The 16,683-nt window shown below is 30.2% G+C and overlaps 4 protein-coding genes across 5 annotated transcripts; 2 read left to right on the plus strand and 2 right to left on the minus strand.

Moving 5' to 3' along the window:
- The first annotated feature begins 200 nt into the window (after positions 1-200).
- Positions 201-1,432, plus strand: LOC145753706 (ubiquitin-conjugating enzyme E2 R2-like). Its single transcript, XM_082570132.1, has 3 exons — positions 201-495; positions 692-916; positions 1,084-1,432. Exons 1-3 carry the CDS (start codon positions 226-228, stop codon positions 1,276-1,278), a joined length of 690 nt encoding a protein of 229 aa, XP_082426258.1. The 5' UTR covers positions 201-225; the 3' UTR covers positions 1,279-1,432.
- LOC145753703 (uncharacterized) lies at positions 1,292-10,517 on the minus strand. 2 transcript variants are annotated; one of them, XM_082570127.1, is made up of 26 exons: positions 10,378-10,517; positions 10,096-10,260; positions 9,700-9,864; positions 9,341-9,402; positions 9,050-9,123; positions 8,799-8,950; positions 8,187-8,240; positions 7,988-8,110; positions 7,764-7,889; positions 7,274-7,465; positions 6,932-7,105; positions 6,556-6,678; positions 6,193-6,366; positions 5,928-6,053; positions 5,447-5,626; positions 5,206-5,328; positions 5,007-5,135; positions 4,518-4,640; positions 4,248-4,454; positions 3,840-4,043; positions 3,607-3,686; positions 3,227-3,386; positions 2,776-2,872; positions 2,424-2,563; positions 2,057-2,242; positions 1,292-1,987 (listed from the first exon to the last, which is right to left on the minus strand). In XM_082570127.1, the coding sequence occupies exons 1-26, from the start codon at positions 10,436-10,438 to the stop codon at positions 1,644-1,646; spliced, it is 3,744 nt and encodes a 1,247-aa protein (XP_082426253.1). In that variant the 5' UTR covers positions 10,439-10,517; the 3' UTR covers positions 1,292-1,643. The 2 variants fall into 2 exon arrangements, with proteins under 2 accessions (XP_082426253.1, XP_082426255.1); XM_082570129.1 differs by having other exon boundaries at positions 1,692-1,987; positions 2,061-2,242.
- A 1,307-nt stretch (positions 10,518-11,824) lies between these two features.
- On the minus strand, positions 11,825-14,990 carry LOC145751801 (ER lumen protein-retaining receptor 2). Its single transcript, XM_082567905.1, has 6 exons — positions 14,738-14,990; positions 14,457-14,557; positions 14,156-14,314; positions 13,761-13,875; positions 13,244-13,381; positions 11,825-12,675 (listed from the first exon to the last, which is right to left on the minus strand). The coding sequence occupies exons 1-6, from the start codon at positions 14,826-14,828 to the stop codon at positions 12,641-12,643; spliced, it is 639 nt and encodes a 212-aa protein (XP_082424031.1). The 5' UTR covers positions 14,829-14,990; the 3' UTR covers positions 11,825-12,640.
- An 810-nt stretch (positions 14,991-15,800) lies between these two features.
- On the plus strand, positions 15,801-16,425 carry LOC145753553 (uncharacterized). Its single transcript, XM_082569958.1, has 3 exons — positions 15,801-16,029; positions 16,092-16,276; positions 16,336-16,425. Exons 1-3 carry the CDS (start codon positions 15,801-15,803, stop codon positions 16,423-16,425), a joined length of 504 nt encoding a protein of 167 aa, XP_082426084.1.
- Positions 16,426-16,683: the final 258 nt, after the last annotated feature.

Genomic DNA, 16,683 nt, shown 5'->3' on the forward strand with positions numbered 1-16,683 from the left:
CAAACAGTTTATAAAAACTGGTCTAAAGATTCTTAGTTTTGTCTATTCTATTAAAATTTCTCCATTTTTGTCAAATATAAGCTTAAAACAGGAACCTTAGATTATAAAATATGACGTAATTAAGGCAATCGTTTTGTCATAATAAACATGTAATACAACTTTTGCCTATTTTGAGGGCATTGTGGCAATCCTAATTAAAGAAATGGGCCTCATTTTTCTGAAATTATGGCTTTGCCCATGGCAGGTTCAGCAAAAGCTTTGGCAAAAGAACTTAAAAACTTACAAGAAGAACCTGTTGAGGGATTTAAGATAACACTAGTCGATGAGAATAATTTATACGACTGGCAAGTAGCTATTTTTGGGCCGCCAGGTACTTTATATCAAGGAGGTTACTTCAAAGCGCATATCCGATTTCCGGGCGACTACCCTTACTCACCGCCTTCCTTTCGATTTTTATCGCATATTTGGCACCCTAATGTGTATGAAAATGGAGAGGTAAGCTCACGGCATCGATATTTAAATCAACTTTAACAACTTTTATTAAAATACCGTAAATTAGCAGCATTAATATTAAAATACATTTACAAATTTTGATAAAAAAAAAGTTTTAATTTTGTAAAAATGCAGTATTTCAAATACAGAGACAATAAATAATATTTTTAAGGCAAAAAAACAATGTTTTTTAATCCAGGTTTGCATATCTATCCTTCACTCCCCTATCGACGACCCCCAGGGCGGGGAATTACCCCAAGAAAGATGGAACCCCACTCAAAACGTCAGAACAATTTTAATGAGTGTAATATCATTGTTGAACGAACCAAATACTTATTCTCCAGCTAATGTCGATGCTTCGGTCATGTTTAGAGATTGGCGGGATAAAAAGAACAACAAATATGAAGAGTATGTGAAACAACAGGTAGTTGTAACTAATACTTTGTATCTCAGGTTCGATTCTTACTGCTTTTATGCGGTAGAGCACTTAAATAAGGCGCTGAAAAAAAGAAAAATTTCTAAGGAAGAAAAAAACTACAAGACAAGCTAATTATGGGTACGAATTGACCGTCCTATAAATTATAATTACAGGTACGAAACAGCCAACGCGAGGCACAGAGAGATGGCGTTGTCGTACCCACTACAGTCGAAGACTATTGCGTTAAAACCAGGCATACAGATGGTGACCTTGAGAGCGCCCTTGACATTGAAGAATTTTATGATGACGAAATGGAATGTAATGAAGATGATGACGAAGCAAATACCATGGATACAGACACCGAATGATTTTGCAATGTCATTTTTTTTCTTACAAATTGTAATTTTTTTGGAGATGAAATGAATAAAATTTTGTTGGCAAAGTGTTAAATTAAAACCTTCATGTTCTTGATATCTAAGTAAGCTGGATGTACTAAACAGGCGTTGCATAAAATTATAAAATATATTTAAAAATTTACAAAAATAAACGCAAAAAAACATTGTTTAAAATAAATTCTGCTAGTAATTAATATGCTGCAACTAGTGTCTGGGTTTTGGTAATAAAGTCACTCCAATATTACATTTTTTACATAGCCAAGCATTTATTGCAAGGCGAGCCATTTAAAAGATATAAAAGTAAAAATATAAGCACCTTGAACTGCATAGACGATATTTTACATTTCTTGACTCTGTGGTATAGACGATATAGCCTTACAGTCAGAACGATGCTTGCTACCCGCTTTTCGGGTAGTTGTTCCAGTTGGACAAGATAAACAGATAAATTGACCGCCTAAAGGTTGATAAAACCCAACTCCACAAATATTACAGTCGTTATTATTATTTACAAAGTGCCCTGGGGCGCAGTCTAGCGGTTGTAAAATATCGTCCGATAAATCGCGTTTTGTATTATGCCGTAAATGATGTCGCCGCTGAGGGCGCTGTGAGCTGCGTGAAATAAAAGTACGACCTCTACCACGATGTGGCGCTGTCGCGTTATGGCTTCGTGAGTGGTAGTCTCCTAAAAAACAATACGTTTATATATATTTAGGGTATGAAAGCTAGGCAAAAGATAATTAACTAAACTTACTAACGCAGTTTGGAATATCACTATTAGGCGTCCATTTTTTATCAGTGCAAACATAAGCATGGGCTGGCTGGGATTCGAACTTGTAACCTCTGTTACAAGATGCTTCACAAAACATTCCTTTTAACCATGTTTTGCACTGAACTCGGCCGTTTTGGGGGCCCTCAGGTTTTATACAACTTAAAGTAGCTTAAAAATAAAATATTGATTAATTATTTTTTATACATTGCCAGACCATTAAACTAATATATAGGTATTAGGTTTTTCAAAATGGTATTTTTAGAAACCAAATAAAAAAAAATTCAACATCGCAGCAGTGGGAATCGAACCCATGGCCTTAAGTTTAGTAAATTAAATTTTTTTTACTTACATCTAACAGTAACAGTAAAAGAGCAATCAACTTTATTATTAGCAGCATCACTTGCTGTATAAGTTAATCTGTAAGTTCCCCATGTCATTCTACCAGATGGAACTCTTACTAACTCTACATTCACTACTTGGACATTGTCACTAAAAAATCAATAAAGTTAAAATATAAAAATACAATATTTTTAAACAGAAGGTTAATATAATTTTAAAATATCCAAACTGGCATGGTCAACTTAAGACTGAGTTAAGGTAACTGATGTTACTTTATGTTTAGGTTGTGAAGTCGACCTTTCCACATCAAGAATAAATAAAAACAAATCAAAAAACTTAGATTTTTGAATTAAGACACTAACCTAAACCTTGGTTCTTCCCAACTAATATCAGCATATTTCTTTGAGGTTGGAACTGTAATAGAAGGAGGGCAAACTTCTATAACTGGACGTGTGGTATCTATATAACATTCAAAATAAGTAAAATGTGAAAGGCTGTAAAAATACTGGCAACATGGTTTGGTGGTCAGAACACTTGACTTTACTACATGAGGTCCTGGGTTCGATCCCCACTGCCTTTGTGATGTAGCACCCTTGAGTAAGACACTACAAACAGTATAAACTTTTGCTGAGCCAGCACTTAATCAGCAGCATAATTATCGGGCAATTATAATCTATAATATTCCAAACTGCTAAAGTCAACTTGTGACTGGTTGGAGTAACTGATGTTACTCTATGTTTAGGTCGTGAAGTCGACCTTTCTACATCGAGAATAAAAAAATATATATTTATTGTATTTGTGGATTTAAATTACCTTGGACATTAACTGTTACTTCACATGAAGCTTGTTGTAATCTGTTATCAGTGAAAGCTGTAAACTGAATAACCGTGCTACCAGCAGGAAATATGTTCCGTAATTTTCTTCCATCACTTCGTTGTTCAATAATGTTCATATTAGAGATAGGATCTGGAATCTGATTAAATAAATTTAATAATTTATCTAAGCTATAATAATAGCAAGGTGAAATGTTTAAAAAAATTTGGCCTCACTACATGAGGTCCCAGGTTTGATTCCCAACAAAAACCTTTTTATAATTAAATATGGTAAATATATATAAAATTGGGTAATCTTGGTTAAGATTGGTGCAATAAAATGCTTTAGTTATATTTATTACAATTACAAAGAATATTTACCGTGACTTTTGCAACAGATTCCCCTTCATTTAAATTAACTTCTATATCTGGTGGACACTGAATTTTCGGAGTAATAAAACCTAAAAAATATTAAGTTTAGTTTAATATATTGTTAAACATATTATAGCAATATTACTCAACAAGTTTTAAATAATTTTAAGCTCTGTTAAGGGTACAAAAACAGATTACATGGTAAAAAATAAAATAAGACCCGAAAAATAAAAGCCCCTTACCTTGTAACTTGGGTACACATTTTGGGGGCTCACTATCCCATCTTTGGTTGGGACCACATCTCGTGATTGAGTTCCCCACCATCTGAAACCCACTACGGCAGTGAAACATGCACAACTTCCACCTTAGACTTTTCTCTTGTGCACAACTAGGGGGGAAAACTTCGGTGTTGTTGGGTTGGATTATTATTGGGCATAACTCAGTGGCTGATAATGGGTAAAAAATGGGTTAGAATTTGATTTTACCCCTAAATTTTCACCCATACTATTTTTAACCTACCCTCCTTTAAAAGGGTTAAAATCTGTTTTCACCCCAAAATTTTACCCATAATATTTTAACCAACCCATACAAGAAAAGGTTAAAATCTGTTTTTACCCCTAAAAATTTTACCAAGCAAAATTTTTACTTACCCTCACAAACTGGGGCTTCCCCTGACCAGGCCCCATTACTGCAGACCCTTCGATTTTCTCCGTTAATCTCGTAACCCCGATTACAAGTGTACAAGCACACCCGACCTTCAGTTAAAGGTCGACCACCCAAACATAAGCTTTTAGGGAGCACGACTCCGTTGTTAGGGTTACTAAGTGGGGCACATTCATTATTGACCCGGAGAATTTCTAAAAACATTTCAATTTAAAACTTTTTTGAAATTTTAAAGTTAAAAAATATTTAAATTTTACCTTCACAAGTTGTTCCATCTTGAGCAAGGTTAAAACCTTCCTGACACGAACAATTAAAATTTCCGACTAGGTTTAAACATAATTGAGAACAACCGCCATTGTTGAGCATACATTCATTTAAATCTAAATTCAATATTTGATAATTATTTTTTTATCCTTGATGTAGAAATGTCAACTTCATGACCTAAACATAGAGTAACATCAGTTACCTCCAGGTCTCGAATTGTATTTGGCAGTTTACGATTTTATAGATTATAATTACCTGCTAATTATGCTGCTGATTAAGTATTGGCTCAAAAGGAGTTTACTGTTTATAGTGCCTTACTCAAGGGCGCTACAGCATTAAAGCAGTGGGTATCGAAGCAAGAACCTCATGTAGTAAAACCAAGTGTTCTAACCACCACACAATGCCGCCCTTGGATAGGGGATACTATCTTATATAATAAACTATAGCTTATATATCAGTAAATTTTTAACTAAATCACATACCAATACATCTATGTTTATTGCTATGATCAGGCTGAAATCCGAATTCACAAATACATCTATAACCTCCTACTGTGTTATTACAAGTTGATCGTTCACATGGAGCTTCTAGTGTCTTACATTCGTTTATATCTGAAAAAACATGGATTTAGTATTTAAATAAGCATTATGTTATATTTAAAGATTAAAAATAATTTCCTACCGTTACACATTCTCGTTTCTTCATCAAGAGCATACCCTAGTGGACAAGTACAAACTAAGCTGTCATAAATGTCAATACAGTTCGCTGAGCATCGTCGTTTGGTTCCGTCACATTCTATTCTAGCTGTAAATAAGATAAAAAATTAACAAACTCATAAAAAAAGATAATTTACTTTAAAATTTTGTGCAGTAAAAATTAAACAAAAAAATCAATTTACAACATTAAAAATATAAAAACTTACTTGGAGGGGGTATTGTTGTAGAGCTAGTTGTAATTGTTGTTGTAACTGGTCTAATTTTCTCCATACATGAAAATCCATCACTTAAAAGCACACGGTGGCCAAAACATCCACAAGAATAACTACCAAGTGAGTTGATGCAAAGATCTTGGCAGGAATTTAACTTTACACATTCGTTAATATCTAAAAAAAATAATGATTATTACTGGTTGATAGAGCAGCCTATGGTTGCAGCTTTCAACTAATATTTGCCCGTGATAAAATACCCATGCACCACAAATGGCAGTTTTATTTATTTTGTAGGCCTATAAATTGGACACACATATAATGTCCACTAAGATTCATTATTTATATATTAATTTTTAAGCAACAAACTAAAAAATCAATCCAATTTAACCAAGTGTTTTTAACCTTAGTAAGGCTTTTAAATGTTAAATTATGTTGAAATATGAGTGTGTGTGATAATAGTTTAATTGTGTGTTACCTTGACACATTCTTCCTTCAGAGTCAAAAGTGTACCCAGAAGGACACACGCATGATCTGTGATCAAGCGGAACCAAACAAGTCGGCGAACATCTTGCCATTCCAGGTTTACAAGCAAGAGCTTCAGCTAAAAAAAATAAATTTAAAAGAAAAAAAGAGAAAAAATAAACAAAACTTGCACTAATTAAGTAGTTTACATAAAAACTTCACACTAAAACAGTTAAAATATAGCAGTTTTTAATTAGTTTATAATTTGTTTTACGTACCTTTTTGTGTTTGTGTAACTGCCGGAGCAGAGGTAGTAACTGATGCAACTCGGTCAATGCATGAGTAGCCGTTGTTTAACAGAACCCGGTTACCGTAGCATCGACAATGATAATTTCCAAACGAATTCACGCAAATTTCTTGGCATCGATTTGGCATGAGACATTCGTTAATATCTGAAAGAGTATAAAATAAATATTTTACTAAATACTTAAACAAATTAATAAAAAGACAACGTATCAAACTGACTAAAAAACTTAAAATTAGGCCTAAGCAAAATAAGACACTTTAAAATTAGCATGTAAAGTCAGATTTTTTTTAATGGAAATAAAAAAAAAAGAAATAAAAGACAACAATTTTGTCACCTTTACACAATCCAACTGTAGTATCGAGAAGATATCCAAGTGGGCAGTTACACATTGGTAACCCATTTATTTCATGGCAGTTTGGTGAACAAACTTCAGTACTTGTTGAACATTCAATCCTCTCTGTAAACAAATAAGAAATTAAATAAAAACTTGTATAATTAAAATAGTAATATTTTTATTGGTATGGATTAGTGCTTTAAGTTGCTTGATATTGTGTTTTTTAACACATAAGGTTCTGTGTTAAATTCCCACTAACACCATGTCTTCGAATTTTTAATTTTTTTCAGGATTTTTTTACATTTACAAAACTTTACAAAAGTCAATTTTTATTTATTAAAAACAATCAAAAATTTAACCAAACTATTTAGTTTACCTCTTTGTCTTTGTTGGTCTTCGGTTGTTTCTGTTGTCACTTTTTTTTCCTTACAAGAAAACCCATCACTCAACAACAATCTATTTCCATTACAACTGCAGTGATAACTTCCATATGTGTTTACACATATTTCTTCACAGAAGTGATTGTTTGATACACTACATTCATCAATGTCTAAAAAAATAAAAAATATCAAATAATAAAATAAAAGTTATAGCTTTAGATTTCATTTTAAAAAGTGAAGCTTACTGTTAACTGCTAATAAAGGACAGCAGTGGGAATTAAACCCATGACCTCATATATTTAAAAAGGCACATACAATATTAAACAAACTAGTCTTACCAACACAATTACTTTGTTGGGTTAATGCATTTACTTCCATTTTGAATCCAGCATTACAAATCCTTCCACTACATGTAAGTTGATCAGAATTAAGTTGGGAACCTCGTGGACAAGCACATTTAAAACTTCCATAGGTGTTCATACAAAAATGTTCGCAAGGGCCTCTACCATCCGGTAAGCATTCATTTATATCTGAAATTTAAAAATATAGAAGTTTAATGATAAGCTATGTTGACAACCCTTACAAGCATAGTAGTAAGGAATAGATTACTTAACTTCACTACATAAGGTCCTAAGTTTGATCCCCACTTCTTTAATGTTATAGCGCTCTTGACTTATGCACTATAAATAATACAAAATCCTGCCAAGTCAAAAACCTATTGGCGGAATACCAAATTTTTCCGCGTTTATAAACTTTAGGTTAATAAATTTTTATAGTTAAATTAATTATTAAAAAAATTACTGGTCAAATAAACATTATATATCTTACCCATACACGTTCTGTTATCGAATTCGAATAAAAAGAATCCTTCGGAACAAGAGCATTGATATGAGCCGGGTAAATTTGTGCAAATTTGGTTGCAAATATGAACTGAAATTGCACATTCATCTACATCTACAAAACAAAGTATTGTAAAAATAAATATTATAAAATAAAAAAATATCAGTTAAAATGAAAAAACTAAATCTTTTTTACGACAATAACTATATTACCAACGCAAGTTTTCTGATTGACTGATAGCTGATATCCTAATGAACAAGTACAAGCAAAACTTCCAAGTAAATTAACACATTTATTTGAACAACCACCATTGTCTAACATACATTCATTTATATCTGGAAAAAAAATTGGTCAAGTTATATAAAAAAATTATATTTTAAACCTTTAAAAAATTAATTTTTTAACCCTTACCTTCACATACCCCTAATAAAGTTCGTTTAAATCCAGTCATGCAGCCTGATATATCTAAAATATAAGAACAAAAAAAAAAATAAAAAATACATAGAGCATTTAAGAGTTTTTTCTAGACTTCTAGAGTTTTTTCTAGATAAGTTTGTGGCCCCCCTCTTTTATTTGGGTTAGTATATATCTTTATCCTCAATGTGGGAAGGTCGAATGCGCGATCTAAACATAGAGTAATATCAGTTACTCCGACCCAGTCTCGAGTTGCCTGTGGCAGTTTGGGATATTATAGATTATAATTGCCCGGTAATTAAGCTGTTGATAAAGTATTGGCTTAGCAGGAGTTGATACAGTTAAAGCGTCTTACTTAAGGGCGCTACAGCATGAAAGCAGTGGGGTTGAACCCACGACCTTATGTGTGGTGCAGCAAATGTTCTTACCACCACACTGCTTGCTTTTTTATGTAAGTGTTTTAAAAAAATTGGTAGTACTTGTTAAGCGATTGGAAACTTAAAACATTTTTTTTAAAATAGCTTTAAATAAAATTGTCTGGAGTCAAATACAGATAGTTTACTTTTAGTTTGTAGGGTAGCGCAATATCTTCAAATTTATTTAACTTACCCTCGCACTCAGGGACAGTCCCACTCCAAACTCCATTCTTTAAACAATAACTCGTGTTATCCCCACTCACCCTTACAAACCCCGGCAAGCAGTGATACTCGATGTAGTAAACATAATTGTCATCAGCAAATTCCGGGGGCAAAGGTCGAGTTCTATAAAAACAATAATTTTTGTATTTTAATTTATCCTCGATATGAGAAAATTAATTTTTAATTCTAATTTTACATATTATAAACTGTAATATAACTTACATGTGATATCCTCGTTTAGGTCTTTGAGGTGATGGGCATCTTAATCTTTTCTCTGGTAAAGTTGATGCTGTTGTCTAAAAAAAATATATATATACAAAATATTCTAATGCAACAGTAAAAAAAATGCTTTGCAAATTTTGTATTTTTTAAATAACCAAGTTTTAAGACAATAAAATTAACATTGTAGCTCCTAAAAAAGTACTGTCTAATAAATAAAAAAAAAATAAAAAAAAACTTTGTTAAAATATTTAGCATATTAATATTACACTATTTTAATAACAAGTAACATACCAAAACTGATGGTGAAGTTAAACCAGGAAAACGATCAAGAATGCTGATATGACTTTTTATTTCTAAATAATAATGATTATTTTGTTAACATAATCTGGCAATAAACAACCAGAAAGTTTACAAAACGACAAAGTATACATATATATATACTACAAAAATTAAATTTTTATTGCCAAATAATTACGCCAGTTAAAAAAAAGAATACTTTACTTCAAATTTAGCATTTATTAAAAGTCATAACTTTCCAATTTTAGTAAAATTGCAACAATTTTTAAACAGTTTATGCCAAATATATCCGGCAAAACCCAGACAGCCAGAGTACTCTGGTTGTCAAATGATTCAAAAAATAAACAACTTACTCATGCAGTTTGGTTGTTTGTGATTCCACCTTCTATCCCTACAAGAAATTAACCTTTTACCTTTAATCTCAAAATTCGCTTTACATGTAAACTCAACAAGCGTTCCATTTCGATTTACCTCAACGTGGGCGTTTTTCTCATATCTTAGTTCGGGACAAGTTGAAACTATAAACAAATATTAATATTGTATATTAAACAAATCACTAGTTTAAAGGAATTGTAATATCTTTCTTTATTTTTCTACAGAAAAAAAGTTAATTGTCTTGCTTTCACGTGTTTTAAAAAGCGCGCAAAAGTGGGGAACTACCGTAAAAGTAGAGTTGCCAAATTTAATCAAACAAATATTAATATTAAAGTTAAAAATATCAAATAACATAACAATAAAAGTGTTCTTACCAACACAAATAGGTTTCTCCCCTTTCCAAACCCCTCTCACACATGACATTAAGCTTTTTCCAATCACTTGAAAACCAGGATCACATATAAATTGAACAAGTCGGTTTTGTCTTTGAAATAATTTTCTTCCATTAAAAATAACGCCAGGATCACCGCAAGGATAGCCTAATATATAAATATAGGTAAAAAATTGCGTTTTTATTTTATTGAATTGCAATAATATTCACTAAAATTTCACAAAACAGGCTTATAAACTTTCACCCAAAATGCATAAATACATACCGTATGTTTTTTGAATAAATACTATTTCGAAAATAACTAATAATCCAAATATAAACTTCATATTTTTTAATATTAAAAATTCTATTTATTTAACCAATACAACTAATTGTTTTACAGGCTATATCTTGGTTTCAAATAACGCTATCAAACCATCAATTAACTGTTTTTATTTAGTCCAGCATAAAATTGCTCACTGAGCAATCTCTAAATTCTAAACAAATGCAGAAAAAACATTTTAATTTATGACGTTATCGATCGCTTTTCATCATTACGCATTAACGTATTTGCATGAATACATAAAACATATTTATTCGTTTTTGGTAACTAACAAAAAATCTCTCTAAAAGCAAAAATATGTATCCATATGTTGGCAATATTATAGCTTACCGGTTAGAAAGGTATTTTAATTTATATCGGAAAATAAGTATGTTTGTTATTAAATCCATTTTTTGCGTAGATATGATTCTAAAACTACAAATAAATTCTGCATTTTGAATAATTTAAAGCTGTACATTTACGAGCAAAAAATTGTCAACCTGTCAATTTTCAACGTAAAAATAAATTCCCTAGATAAATCGCTTTAAAATAAATTCTAAAACTTTAAATTTGCGACTAAAAACTTAGCATTATAAATGATTTAAAACATATACATTTACAAATAAAATTCTGCCTATCCTAAATTTAAAGGTAAGACTACTTATTTACGTTTGTTTAACATCAAAACAATGGTATAGTTACATTTTAAACGGTTACTGCATGGTTAACGGACCGATTCGTTAGATATTTTAAGCTGAAACTGGAAACCAAAAAATTACGATTTTTTTTGCAAAACGAAAAAAAACGCGAATTGCAAAACCTGTAAAAAAAATTTCTAAACGACCAAATTTTTACCACAAAAATGAAACCTAATTTCAAGGGGCCATAAAACAATTCAAATTTTTTTTGGTTAAGTTTTTACATTACCTGTAAAATTTTGTAATATACATTATTATATTATTCACTAACTTAGAAAATTGATATATTTTTAAAATTATATAACAGCAAAATTGTAAATAAATTCTATAGTTATCAAAGTTTGTTTTTAATTTTGCAAGGCCTTACAATTTTTTCCTTAGATTGCAATTTTGGGTTTAGTGACCATGCCATAACATACTTAAAATCTTTGTATAAACAATAATACTTTTGGCATGTTTTAAATCATTAAATTGATTTTGTCATTTTTCCCGTCGCATTGTTGTAATATTAACTGTATATCGTATTTACTATTTACTTTTATCAATGCGCGAAAAACCAAAATAAAAAAATTTGTGACAAAAAAAATTAATTTCGCCTATTCATCAGACAATATTACTAGTTCAAAAAAATACCAATTAACAAAAATCAAGAAAGGGTAACAAAATGTAATATATGGTTGGTTATCGGTCTAACATCAAGGATAAATAAGTTTATCTAGAAATTATTATTTTCGATAATATTTTATTTTTAGCCTCTACAAATGTCAAAATCTTACAGTCCAGTGATACAAGCACAAGTTGTTCGCACATAGAAGTTCACACAAATACTAGAAGGTCAAGATAATGTTACAAATCATCTTTAAAATTATAATAAAAAAAATCTGATATCAAAAAAGTTACATTAAAATACAACTTTAAAAGTTGTATTATTTTATATCATGTAATTTAAATTTACCGGCATATTATTTGTAAAATTACTATTTTTTGAATAGTAGGTTAGCAAAATTGTATACTATTTTCTTTAAAATTAACTGGTTGTCAAAAAACGATGAAATATGGCAACAAAAATAGTTTTAAATAAAAAAGGGATTATTTAAAGCTTGTATGTTTTAAAAAAATACATTATTAAAATTATGATTATTTATTTGTAGGCAAAATTATACAGATTTATTTTTTAAACCTATTTGCGACTATTTCATGAAGTATTGAATTAAAATAAAATAGACTTTATTTTCACATAGGTTGAGAATACATAAAATAGGAGTTAAGTAGTGTAAGGGACCCAATCGATGTGAACATACAATATATAATATATTTACACTTAATAACTAGATGAGAAAAAAAAATACTTTGCAAAAACCAATGTCCCCTAAATGCTTAAAATGCACATGCACTTTATGATAATCTACATTTAACACCGTATCAAGTAATTTGGAGAAACAGACAGGCTAAAAAAAGTCTTTTTTGGATGTGTTTTATATTCTTATATAACCCCCCTTTAAGCCAGTAGTTAATATTGAGTAAAGTGTTTATGCAGGGAGGCTTAATTTCTTTCCTTTCAGAACTAAAAAAAAATAAAAATAAAAAATATTTTACAAATTTAAAAATAAAAAATTTAAAAGGTTATTTAAAAACAGTTTCTAAACACCAACTGGTGTAATAACAATTAAATAAACCATAAAATAATAAATAAACCTTCATAAAAAAGGTTAATAGCCAATAAACTTTATTGGAAAATCTTTAAAATATACCACTTTCTAAAACATTCATAATTTAAATTATTGCTATATAAGTCAAGTTGTATTATACATATGCCTTCAAGCTAAAATTTTTAATTGAATTTATATAAAAAAAGGCAAACCATTTAGAGGTAAAAGAATAATTAAATTTAGAATTTAAATCGTTATTTTATTGTAACACAAACTTTTGCCTTTAAGCCAATCTGTAAAAGAAGACTGGCAAAAACAAAAATACTTTCTAACAAAAAGTTAATAAACAAAGGGTGTAATACACCAAACTGACAAAGGCAACTTTAAACTGCTGGCTATTATAAATAACTTTGTATTTAAGCTGTAAATGTAGTTTTTTTAACAAAGAGGATAAATTAAAATACACAAAGACATTGAACTTACCTTTAGTGATATAAAGATAGAAGAAGTCACAATAAAGGATTGTTTGAACACATCCAGCTACGATGGCGATCAAGTCAAAAAATCCTTCATTATAATATCTCCAAATCCAGTTAATCAAGTACAAGGCTCTGTAAGATCCTGTAGAAAATAAAAATTACAGATATTTTTAATTATAATTAAACAAGATTGCTATTATATGCAAACAATACAACTAGTAATTAATACAATAAATGCACTGATACTTTGTAATTTAAGACAGTTATTGTTTTTTAACATAAACAGCTAAGTATAATAAGAAGATATCTAAAACTACGTTTTATTTCATTGTCAGCGTTTAAATAATTAAATTAAATGTTTATTGTTATAAGTGTTAATTACTTAGAAAAAACAATAAAACTGATCTCAAACTAAAAGACCAATAGAAGATCCAAAAATTGCATTGTCTAGCTTTTAAATGCCTGAAAAATAACTCATCAAAATCTCGTACAAAATTAAATGTTTTGTTTTTCAAACTTACCCAGAGCGAATAAATAATGAGTTGTTATAGTTTCAGCTTCTCCAGTTTTGCTAATCATAAAAAGTTGGGGCAAGATTGCAACACTTTCCAAATAGATACTAAATGTCCACAAAATCTATAAAAAAAATTAATAAAAATGTTTCTTAAAACATGGCATAAACTTAACAATTTTGAATCCTTTGGGTCCAGTATTGAGTTATAGAAGTTCAAGATATTCCTGACACATAATATTGTCTGTTAAATGTCCATATAAGTATCTAGTCTAGACTGGCCATTACCATAACTGATTTACTTAAAACTTGTGACATAACATTTAAATTATGCCAGATCAATATATCTTTTACCTAAAAAAAATTAAACAATATCTGGATAGTTTAAAACAATGGTCTACTGACCTCAAGTGGTGAGAATTCATGATTAACCAGAAAAGCTAGACCACCAACCGGGACGACCAAAAATTCAGCTCGGAATGTGTCATGGTTTCCATCGTAAGTTGCTTTGAATTTAAGATAGATCAAGTAGACAGTGGCGTACGAACAACCGATATAAATTATCTAAAAGTCAAGTTGTTTAAATTAGCAAAACAATTAATACTTTTTAATTTAAAAGCTCTCAACCAAATGAAAAAGGTATAAAAACTGTATATGCACTTATAAACCATGTACGTTTATTAAAACACAATTTAATAGTTTTTACCTTCATAACACTATTGTATGGTGAAATAAAGTTGGTCACCAAGTCCAAATATCTAGTCGTAAAAACCAACGCAAATAAAATTTGACTTTTGCCAGAAATACCTGCAAAATGATTACACAAAATTAATAATATTTAGATATTTAATCAGATAACAAAGCAACCTTTGGTGTTATAAAAAAATGAAATTATTGTCACTACTTAAAGTTTAAAAATACAGTCTTTGTAAAAAAACTTAATTCTGACATTAGTTTTTTATTAATTTAATTTTGTTTATAACATACCTGCACAAGATCTTGTTTTCCATATTTTTAGCAGAAGTACAATAATAGCAGCAAGATGAGAAAGATCGCCACATAATCGGAAAACATTCATCGTTGAAAATTAAGTTAGCTTCGTTTTTAAAACAAAATCGTCTTTTTTAGACTAATTTCTTTGTTTAATTCAGAAAAACTGCAATTTTAAACAACTGCAAGTCGTTTTAAACTGTCTGAATGATCAATTAGTCTAGATATCAACCTGTGTTTAAACAAAAAAAAGAATTAAAAAGTGTCAAAAGTAAATAAAAAGTTGTTAGAAAAACTTTATATAAACAAAAAAGCGCTTTTAATAGAAAAGCGTTAAAACTCGCGGCAAATTAACGAAAAACAAAGCACTGTAATAACATATAACAACTTTTATTTCATAAAACATGTCCTAAAATCTTTTAAAATTGTTTAAATGTTAAAAAATTCCAATTATAAACGCGGCCTAGCTCAATAACATGACGTGGCACATGAAATAAAATAGCTAGTTTCTTGCTTTTTTCTTTTTTTGCTACGCCTTGTTGGCTTTGCAATGTTGCCCGACGTTGCCAAGAAAAAAAATGTTCAAAGTGCATTGGACACGTTAATATCATAAAGTTGTACAAAAACACGTTTTATTTGTTAATAAATATTAGTTTATGTAAATAAAATTAATTAATAACAAACTAAAATGCCAGAATTTGGGTTTGAAAGATGAAAATTTGACCTATGATGTATGGTTTGTGTATGGCGTAATAATGCTTCTTGTACAACGTAAACGAAATAGAACAAAACAAAATAGTTTGGTCCAAGTCAAAAACTTAGAAAAATTTAAAAGTGTAATTAAAAAGTTATAAAAATGCAGATAAATTTGTAGTTTTAACGGTAAGTAAACGCTATATGGAAAGAAGAGGTTTATATTTTATCCTAGATTAGTCTAGAGTTTTAATAGTTCAAATATTTATGCAGGTTTTAAGCTTTGAGGATAGTTTAAACAGGCAAAAGATAAGACCAGTTAGCCTAGGTCAGTTTAGTCTAGTTTGGTTTTAATTTGCCTACAAAAATGGACATGTCAAAAACGAATAAGGGGGGAAACAAGATCCATTTGGCGGAAGTCAAATCGGAGACTGAGAAGCGCAAGGTGATCGACAGTGAAGCACAACGTTTGCTTGTCATCCAGAGAGAGGGGACTTTTACTTTTCGACTGGTTGATATGCTCCATGATCGGGGCGTGTGTTTTAAATCACTGCTAATACCTTGCGTTGTACATGGGGAAAACGCCAGCGATCTGGGTATATTCTTAATGTAAAACCTTTTTAAAGCTACCAAACTATTTATTTATTGCCATTTTTAGGTATGGGAGCTTCTAAAGACCATTGCATTTATTGTCTTATTGCCCCATTTGTTATTGGATCATGGTTATCTGTTGGTAAAAGCAAAATTACCTACCGAGCAGCAAATAGCATCCCAGGTCTACCCCAAGATGATAATTGTGTGGGATGTATGCTACCTTGTTGTCTAATTGCTCAGATAAGAAACGTAAGAAATATTTTAGTAGGCTGAGCGCTTATGTAATTAATAACATCACATTTTCTTAGGAGCTAAATGAACAACACGCCGAAGAAGCTGAAATGAAAAAGATTGCAGAAGACATTTTGGTTAGAGGTCAAAGTGTAGTCAGAGAATAAATTGTATTTATTTATGACCTTTATTCGTGCCCTTGTAAATTCTATATCTAGTAAATGGTTAATTAACTACTTAACTTTGCAATTTTTTTATCAGAAGACTCGCCTGCTAACTACACTAGCTTAAAATAACTACTACGCTTATATGATTTCAACTGAAAAATACATTGATTATAAACCCCTTAATTAACCTGCCAATAGGTCTTTGGCTCTGTCATAAATTGAAGAGCCTTTCTCAAAATCCTTACAGCATGAAGCAGT

This window comes from Corella eumyota, chromosome 5 (assembly GCF_963082875.1).
Source record: "Corella eumyota chromosome 5, kaCorEumy4.1, whole genome shotgun sequence".
In the NCBI taxonomy this organism is placed as follows: Eukaryota; Metazoa; Chordata; class Ascidiacea; order Phlebobranchia; family Corellidae; genus Corella; species Corella eumyota.

What these genes read in the sequence shown, in the direction of transcription:
- LOC145753706 (XM_082570132.1), top strand. Translation starts at nt 226, where the DNA reads ATGGCTTTGCCCATGGCAGGTTCAGCAAAAGCTTTGGCAAAAGAACTT. An exon ending in ATGTGTATGAAAATGGAGAG is followed by an intron (nt 496 to 691) that starts GTAAGCTCACGG and finishes TTTTTAATCCAG; the next exon opens with GTTTGCATATCTATCCTTCA. An exon ending in AAGAGTATGTGAAACAACAG is followed by an intron (nt 917 to 1,083) that starts GTAGTTGTAACT and finishes TTATAATTACAG; the next exon opens with GTACGAAACAGCCAACGCGA.
- LOC145753703 (XM_082570127.1), bottom strand. Translation starts at nt 10,438, where the DNA reads ATGAAGTTTATATTTGGATTATTAGTTATTTTCGAAATAGTATTTATT. An exon ending in TTTATTAGGGGTATGTGAAG is followed by an intron (nt 8,111 to 8,186) that starts GTAAGGGTTAAA and finishes TTTTTTTTCCAG; the next exon opens with ATATAAATGAATGTATGTTA. An exon ending in CAATCAGAAAACTTGCGTTG is followed by an intron (nt 7,890 to 7,987) that starts GTAATATAGTTA and finishes TTTGTTTTGTAG; the next exon opens with ATGTAGATGAATGTGCAATT.
- LOC145751801 (XM_082567905.1), bottom strand. Translation starts at nt 14,828, where the DNA reads ATGAATGTTTTCCGATTATGTGGCGATCTTTCTCATCTTGCTGCTATT. An exon ending in GAAAACAAGATCTTGTGCAG is followed by an intron (nt 14,558 to 14,737) that starts GTATGTTATAAA and finishes ATCATTTTGCAG; the next exon opens with GTATTTCTGGCAAAAGTCAA. An exon ending in CTATCTTTATATCACTAAAG is followed by an intron (nt 12,676 to 13,243) that starts GTAAGTTCAATG and finishes ATTTTTTTTTAG; the next exon opens with TTCTGAAAGGAAAGAAATTA.
- LOC145753553 (XM_082569958.1), top strand. Translation starts at nt 15,801, where the DNA reads ATGGACATGTCAAAAACGAATAAGGGGGGAAACAAGATCCATTTGGCG. An exon ending in GGAAAACGCCAGCGATCTGG is followed by an intron (nt 16,030 to 16,091) that starts GTATATTCTTAA and finishes TGCCATTTTTAG; the next exon opens with GTATGGGAGCTTCTAAAGAC. An exon ending in TAATTGCTCAGATAAGAAAC is followed by an intron (nt 16,277 to 16,335) that starts GTAAGAAATATT and finishes ACATTTTCTTAG; the next exon opens with GAGCTAAATGAACAACACGC.